The sequence below is a fragment of the Haemaphysalis longicornis genome, unplaced genomic scaffold (assembly GCF_048455015.1).
Source record: "Haemaphysalis longicornis isolate Haplotype H1 unplaced genomic scaffold, Haemaphysalis longicornis Haplotype H1 scaffold_7, whole genome shotgun sequence".
Lineage (NCBI taxonomy): Eukaryota > Metazoa > Arthropoda > Arachnida > Ixodida > Ixodidae > Haemaphysalis > Haemaphysalis longicornis.
The window spans coordinates 49096731-49105058 of record NW_027526422.1 but is presented as its reverse complement, the minus strand read 5'-3'; the positions used below and the strand labels follow the sequence as shown (position 1 = coordinate 49105058).

General features: G+C 43.5%; 1 protein-coding gene across 1 annotated transcript; it reads left to right on the top strand.

Annotated features, from left to right (window-relative positions):
• The first annotated feature begins 87 nt into the window (after positions 1-87).
• On the top strand, positions 88-5987 carry Prbp (Prenyl-binding protein). The gene is made up of 6 exons (XM_077677212.1): positions 88-246; positions 448-510; positions 598-623; positions 759-884; positions 2013-2118; positions 3810-5987. Exons 1-6 carry the CDS (start codon positions 206-208, stop codon positions 3889-3891), a joined length of 444 nt encoding a protein of 147 aa, XP_077533338.1. The 5' UTR covers positions 88-205; the 3' UTR covers positions 3892-5987.
• Positions 5988-8328: the final 2341 nt, after the last annotated feature.

Genomic DNA, 8328 nt, shown 5'->3' with positions numbered 1-8328 from the left:
TTAGCACTCAAAACTTTGCAAGCGTCGGACCACTGGGCTCGTAGCTAGCCTTGTAAACATCGGCTCGGCAGCATCGGCAGCTTCTACCCAGCCCCTGTTCTGTGACCCAGCCGAAGGCTGAAGTTCCGCCGGTGGCATCGAAATCCCGTCTATCTGTGGAGTAATTTCTGCGGCGATTGATTTTCGTAGACGACGGTGATCTTAAATGCCTTCGAAAGGCGAAGACATACTAAATGGATTTAAGCTGTATCCTTTTTCGACGGTTTTGCAACGCATGCGAGTCGCACGTTTATCCTGTGCGCACGCGAGGCCGTCATTGATTATTGCCGTTTTGGTGGCCTCGCTTTGAATTCCTGGCCATTGTGCTTTGATTATCGTCCTTCGCAGTCGCAGACTGCGCTTTTCTTGCTCCTCGCAGTTGTTTCCTTAACTGTAGCGCCGTTCCAGGAATTGGATGAATTTGAGAGATGCCGACACGGGCAAGATGCTTTGGCAAGGGACCGACGACCTGTAAGCGCCGGCAGTGAAAAATTCACGTGCTACAAGACGTGCTTTATTTCGCAGTAGCTTTAATTTACGTGTACTTTGTACTTGCAGGTCTAAACCAGACGTTGAGCATGAAGGTAAGTGTGCTATTGCATCTTTTCTTTCATCGTTAGGCGATCACGCACGTTTTAGTGCGCTTAGAAGTTTCTAGTTGGTTTCGCTAGGTCCTATAATGTCCTGCTGTTCTTTCGCTTTGCTCTATATTCCTGCAGCCAGGGTTCCTAAGAAGATACTGAAATGTCGAGCTGTGTCGAGGGAGATCAATTTCTCCTCCGTGGAGTCGATGGAGAAGTTCCGACTGGAACAAAAGGTTCTCTTCAAAGGGCGGTGCCTGGAAGGTGGGCCAACCTGCATGTTCAGCACTTGTTTCGACGATTATCTTCGCGTGGCGCCTACGTTTGTGCTGCAGCAAACTATTTGTGGCATTTCCGTCATTAGTGGCTCCAACAAGCATAAATTGTGCTAAAAGAGAAGTAGTCGCGTTTTAAGGACAAACAAAATTTCGGTATTATGGCAGTATGACGGTATGAAGGCTGATTGTGCTTGTTTTTTTTTTTTTTTTTTAGCACATCAAAAACTGCTTGCTATTTGAATAAGCATTTTGCGTTAGGATTGAACTAAAATGTGCGGTTTGAAACGGTAAAATTGGTTTCGGGAAAGAAGGGGGGGGGGGGGGGGGGGGAGGAGGCACATGAGCAAGTGATCCCATTTTATCAATTACCTAGAACACAGCAGTACAATTTACTTGCCCGATCAACTTAAAAAGATGTCAAATGAGCAGCCTGCAGTTTTATCACAAACGCATACAGCTGATCGCAAATGTGCTCAGACAATGCTTGTATACTGATATCTATGGTTGTGTTGCATGGTTAGTCGGAATCAGAGCTTGGAGCTTGATAAGAGTCTGCTTGATACGGAAATATAAGGTTGCTTCTTCCATCTATTTTTATGTGATATTTCATTGTTTGCTGACACTAATTGCCTGCATTGTTTGAGAGATATGCATTAATTACACCTTTGATGATAATGCCACTGCTGTTCTCGCTGCTCATTAACACCCCATCAAATCTCCCAGTAGGTAATATTAGTAAATTTTCTGGGCGAACCAAACTTAATAAAGAGCAGAATACACGGCAGAATTTCCAACCTGAATGTAACTGCGTGCTAACAAGGCGCTACCTCAGGCAAGATCATTTTTCTATACAAATTCCAGGTAATGGTGGTGCAAATCAGGCATGATTATATTATTATCACAGAGCATGGACACAAAGAATAAACATAAGACCACGCTAGAGTTGAACTGCTTTTATTACACTCATTATGCAAACATTTATGCATGTCTAATAATCACGTCTTACTATGCTGGATAATAGCTAGCCCAACTTCCTGCCTCAACTGTGCAAAATTTGAGCGAGGCAGCCTCTTCACTTGCCGTCTCAAATCCTTCCCTGCCTTTCATGTTGCAGAGTGGTTCTTTGAGTTTGGCTTCGTCATCCCCAATTCCACCAATACGTGGCAGTCATTAATAGAGGCAGCGCCCGAATCTCAGATGATGCCTGCCAACGTATTGAAGTGAGTATGTTTCAACATAGCACACCACAGCATTCACCCAGCGGTCGCGTTTATAACAGGATGCCTAAAACGTTGTCTCTAGAGTGTGCGGCTAACAATGAGAACGATGATTAGTTGGTGAAGAACTTTTATTACCATTGGACAGAATATCTTGCATGCAAGATTTGGAGTACACTGACGGCCAGAGAAGGATTACTTGCAAGTTCATGATGAGTCGGCCACAGATGAGGAAGTAAAAGAGTATATTATCTCTGTTCAAAGTTGGAGAATTTTCGTTAGCAGAAATCAGTTTCTCTAATAACTGGAACATGTTTTCTAGCACAAAAAAAGATGGGAACTTACAGAAGACTACGGACGGGACAAACGCTACCGATGAGATTGACTAAAGTAGCTGAAGTAAAGGAGGGATTTACACGCAATAGAGGAGGAAGGACGGGGCCCATTGTGCTAGAAACTACGTTAATTAGTGGGGTAACTGGGACATGTTTTCAAGCGCAAAAAAAGATGGGAACTTAGAGATGAATACGGATGGGACAAACGCTAGCATAGACAAATGGGACAAACCCTAGCGTTTGTTGTCCCGCGCGTATTCTTCTCTAAGTTCTCATCTTTTTCGTGCTTAAAAACGTGTCCCAGTTACTCCAGTACCAACTTTCCGCACTAATTAAGATTCTGTGTGCACAAGCCCAGCTGCTTAACATACGATACCTCCATGGGCTCTACCTAGATCTATTCAATATGGTTGATGGAAAAGTATTTGCTGCTGAGTTGTTGCATGGTTGTAGGTCACGGTTCGCACAGGTCCTTGAGAACCCTTGAATTTAGAAGTGTCAATTTCAAGGCCTGGAAAGTCCTGGAATTTTTAAGTGGTCCTTGAAAACCCTTGATTTTTTCGGAGAGAATCAATGGCCCTGTCTTTTCACCAGAATTTAAAGTGTTTGTCATGAATTTTAGGTGCTAACAAATGTAAAGAAACATTGTAACAATCAAGTTTCAGTGTATTGCGTGAAATTACAAGTTTGGTGGATTTTCATTATTACAAGGCAACATTGGGAGCAGGCACTTGTCAATCCAATCCATATCACGATACAATCCAGTGAAAGCCAGCTTGTGTTCTCTATCTTCCATCTAGTCTGTGGACGCTTGCTCATTGCATGTGTGCTGTCCCTCTTACGCTCCATCTATGTTTGCTTTTACGTGCAAATGGTGGACGTGTACATAGTTCATCTTACCTTGAGGCAACACTTGCTCGATTTAATTTCAGCTGATACTCTTGCTCACAAAGCAGGAGATGCAGGCAACATTAACGAAGTTTTGAAATCAAACAGCCTCAGCAAAACACAAAGAAAAAAGAAAAACCTCTAAATACCAGCCATGAAAAAAAAAATAAAGCTGGGGGAGCATTTACGAACCCGTTAGCACCTATCTAAATGTGCACTAATGTGCTTAGGTATTGCGCAATAAAAAACTTTTGCATCGTGTTGGAAAAGTTATAAATAATCCCTGATAAAACATTAGATGGGGACCTTGAAAATGTGTTTTCTGGTCCTTGAAAGTCCTTGAAAACCCTTGAATTTTTGCTTTTGAAGCCTGTGCGAACCCTGTAGGTTTTTGCAAAGTACAGCTGCTGTGAGGAAGAGCTCTCTCACTCACAAGCTCATTGCCCCCCCCTCTCTCTCTCTCTCTTCCAGTGGGAATGTTGTAATAGAGACGAAGTTTTTCGATGACAACCTCCTTGTGAGCACATCCAAGGTCCGACTGTACTACATCTGAGTCCCGCGACGTGAAGCGGCGGCGGCTGCTTGCGAGGAGCTCGTTGTGGCACCTCGCTACTTTCTCTGACACGTGTGCTCACACTCGGGGTGTCTCGAACAAATGATAGCCTCTCCATTTGCATTTCCTTCCCCACATTGCCACGCCACCTCCCTTCTTTTCGCTTATTTTCCCTCCGCTGTTAGAGGTCTCCGTCACTTCAATTAGTTTTCGCTGGGCAGACTGAAATCAATGCCCAGACGAGAAAATTTGTTCACAATTTCGACAACTTCTTATTGCGTATGGTAAAAAATCTATCCTGTGATAAGAACTTCTATGAAATTTCCAAGGTTGCATTTGGGTCAGATGTTAAACACATTTGACGTAAATTCGCAAACTTCAGTCTTTTTTGTTTGTTGTTTTCATGCTTTTTCTTTTGTTGAATCGGCTATTGACACTTATTTTTTGAGTTGTAAATACTTTTTTCTTTTTGTAAATATGCGAGGTGCAAACTTGTCAGTATTTAATTATGCCTGTTTTGTTGTGTACATTCTTTCTTCATTGCTTCCCCTCCCCCCCTCCCCCCTGCTCTGACAAGTTCGCTTGATGAATGTGCAAACGCAGGTAGTTGTCTTTCGGTGTCCCCTCCCAACTGTTGCGACCGCCATACCTGCTGTTGTGAGAAGTATTTTTTTGCGTGCTGGCTGGCCGTTTTTGAGATGCAGCTGGCAGCTGTGCTAGTCCAGGCAGAAGTCCAAATAAGGGAGCACATTCAGCGCGAGGCTACTGCTGCTACCGCAAAATGGTGGCCTCGACGTATTTGCTGTCATCATTCCAGGTGTTTTGTTATGACAGGAAGAAAAATGCCGCATAACGGACAGCTGTCGTTTGTTTAGCAAAAAAAAAAAAAGTGCACAATTCATCGCGTTGCTGGATTGTATGTCAGTTACGATCTTTTCTATTGCGTTTTTCATTGTATCGTAGCAGATGAGCACTGTGTCGATGCTGAATTAGATGTTAATGCTTTGTCCACAAGCGTAGACACAATGACTTCATTTCTACACGTTGGCACCATGCTACGAGAGAGGCTTTAATCTTGTGATAGAGTGCTTGTCTACACCCTTCTTTTAGTGACTGATATTAGAATCCCACTTGCTGCTACTGCTTTTAAAGGACATATGATGTGTGGACATTTTGGGTGGAACAAGCACCATACAGCCTGCAAGTTGCAGGGATAACTGCCACAGCTCTTGTCCCATTACCCCCACCTCAAACAAAAGAAAAAAAAAAAATGCATTGTCTTCAATGTTGCCATCCAGATTGTGCTGTTGAAACATGTTGTCTAGTTAAAAAGCACATTCCAGATAGGCTGCACCTATACTTGTTGCTTGTAGTATTGCTACCCTTATTCATGTGTTACGCAATTGTGGCAAGTTTACATATTGTTGCCATGTGGCATGGAGAAATCTTTAGTGCAAAACGTTCCCCCTCCCTTTACCACAGTGCTTCTTAAAAAAAGCCTAGGCTCTCTGAAGCTGCTGCTTTTTTTTTTTTTTTTTCCCCTTTTCCCTGTATCGCTGGTTTCTCTTGCAGGTTCTATTTTCTCTGTGAGAAGTGTTCAACTGCTTTTCGAATTGATGTAGTGTTTGAATGACAGCCAGAGCACTGCTGTGTTGTGGTGTTAGTCTTCGTAATTTGTTTAAAATTCTTTTTGACATAAAGATACTGTTAGTAATAAAAAAAAAACCATTGTCTTGCTGTTGCAAATCGATGTCATCGTTGCGAATTGTTCTGTTGTTTTTATTTTTATGTGGAGGGGGAATTGGTTGTTGATGTGCATTCCTGGCAATATTTATTTCTGATATGCGAGTTTGCAAGTTGATTGGTAGTGCAGAATTTGTGATGGAAACACACCATTTCCAATGCAGAAAAAAGCCTAACCTGAATCATTGACATTTGAAAGAAAATTGTTACGTACAGATTGGTACATACGTGCCATCGTCTAAAGGTAAAGGCTGCATGTATTGCATATACCCATTTTTGTTAGCAAGATTTGAAATGCATGAATTCTTACTACTGCTTAAATTACCAAAGGCAATAAACTTCATTTCCACCAGCATTGTCTGTGCACTTCCTGCACCATGTAGTGACTCTGTTTACCGCTGTAAACACAGCAGTGTACAGTCATCAAAAATGTTGACAACCACAAAGAACGAGGTGCCACCGTATGCACAGAGCGGCAGCTTGCTATAGCGCCCTGGGTAATAAGCAAAGCTGTGCGCATGCGCTGGAGCTGCGGTGTGCAGAAAGTCAGCCTAAGGAGCACCGATTATCAACCGCCGAAGATGCGTTCATGGCTATCGTAATGTGCCGCTACGTGCATAGGCTGGCGCCCGCTTCTTCGTTATTGTTAGCACTTTTGACGACTGTACATGCTCTAGTTTTCGTAACTGTGTTGTGATTCGTAGAACCTTTTTTAAAAAAATTTGTTACGGCCAGATCTTAGGTGAACTGAGGTTTCAGTTAAGAACAAAACAATTTACGAAGGTAAGAGCCTCTGCTTAGTGTTGGCATTTTTTTAGATGTTCCACCATTTTCCCACAGCACAAAATGCTATTGCCACTTTTCTTCTACATGAATAATTTTGGGCAAGTCTCGGCTAGGCAAACTTGGAGGACATGTTAACATATGCAACACAGACCATTCTTGCTGAGTTGTGCTGCTGAGCCCAAGGACGTGGATTCAATACCCAGCCACGGTGGCAGCTTTTCTGATGGAGGTGAAAAGTAAAAATACCCGTGGGTCGAAATTTGGGTGCATATAAAAAGTACTGATACAAAATTGTCGGTTTTTTTTTTTTTTGCTGCGATTGGTGTTTACCAGTCCAGTAATCACAGAATGACACATTAGATGGTTGACTGCAACGCAATTGGATTGGAGACATGTTGATTGTGGCTGCAGTAAAGCGCGGACGCGTGCTTCGGACGTGGCCTACGTCGTTGTCTTGGTGCGTGCTCTGCGAGGATCCTCGCTCGCCTTTGCCGGTTCGCTAGGTCCCTGCCTAGCCAGCGCCTCGATTACCTGCTGGACGGCCTGGAGTTGCATTTCTTGGTGGTCACTCCGCATTGCTTCCTCAAGCTGCAGCAGTATACGTCCGAGTTAGCGAGCTTCGCTTGGATGTTTGGAGCATGTAAATAATTATTTACAGCCTCATTTATTTGTGTCTGTTTTGGTTTCGACCAAATTACCACTGAGGCGGCTGCCATGACAGGAGAGCCATGACAGGAGAGCATGACATCACTTTTCTCGTCGCACTATGGCCGGTCTGGAAGTGCATGCGCGTGCATCCTGACCGGTTGGGGTCGCACACGCCCTGACAGCATGACATCAGTCCAAAAGTGTGATACGATGCAGAAGGTGAAGCCGCGCATACCAATAATAGCTAGCATGTTTGCTACATCATGGGATCCCTGACGTCAGCAGTGTTGGGGCGAGGCACACATTGCGTCATGCTGATGCCAATGCTGAAAGGGTATCCATTCTGTGATTTCCGGTGCATAGAAGGATTACAATTGATTTAAAATGTGTTATACTGAACGCTTACAATGAAACATCCCAAGAGATATCTCTGTATACAAAGGAAGCTTTTACGTAGTTATCTCAGCTTTGAAATTCGGTGTCGGAACTCCTTTAAATACCCCAGGTGGCCAAAATTAGCCCAGAGACCTCCACTACTGTGTGCCTCATTTGCCAGGCGTAGCTTCAGCTTGTGAAACCCCGAAAATTTTAATCTTCGAATTTTTAAAGCGAAGCTTTCTATGTCTCACTGGTGGTGTTCGATGTTGTGCCAACACGCACTGAAAAAACGTCAACTTTACACGATGGGTTCACACAAGATGATAAGCAAAGATCATCATCATCACGAACGGTCATGATAATGCACCACAAACGATGGAAGAAGAAAAGACACAATAAGAAGCTCAAGCTTCGCATCAGAAACTTAGACAAACGGGCCAGAGATCATGCCAGCAAGCTCGCAAACCAAAACGAATGATTTTTGCGAATCGCTTAAAGGCAAACTGAACAACTCCAAAACATGGGCTATTATCAAGGGCATGTTGAACCCCGAAACAAGAAGGAGAGAGACGAGTCACCAACTCATCAAAGTGGCTCACAACTTCAAAGGTTTGACAGCTCATCATGAATGAGTTTCACAACTCATCAAAGGTGGCTCACAACTTCAACAACGAATTGATTTTGGCTATTAAAGAGCGATTTGAACTGGATCGAAACATCCCGCCGGTACGCAGGAACTATCAAGGTAGCCCCCAATGGCTTACTTGATAGAGAAATCTCAAAGGAAGAGCTACAGCAGGCTATATTGGCCAGCAATAAGAAAAGCGCCCCTGGTGCAGATGGAATAACAAACAATATGCTAAGAAACTTAAACGATGCTCA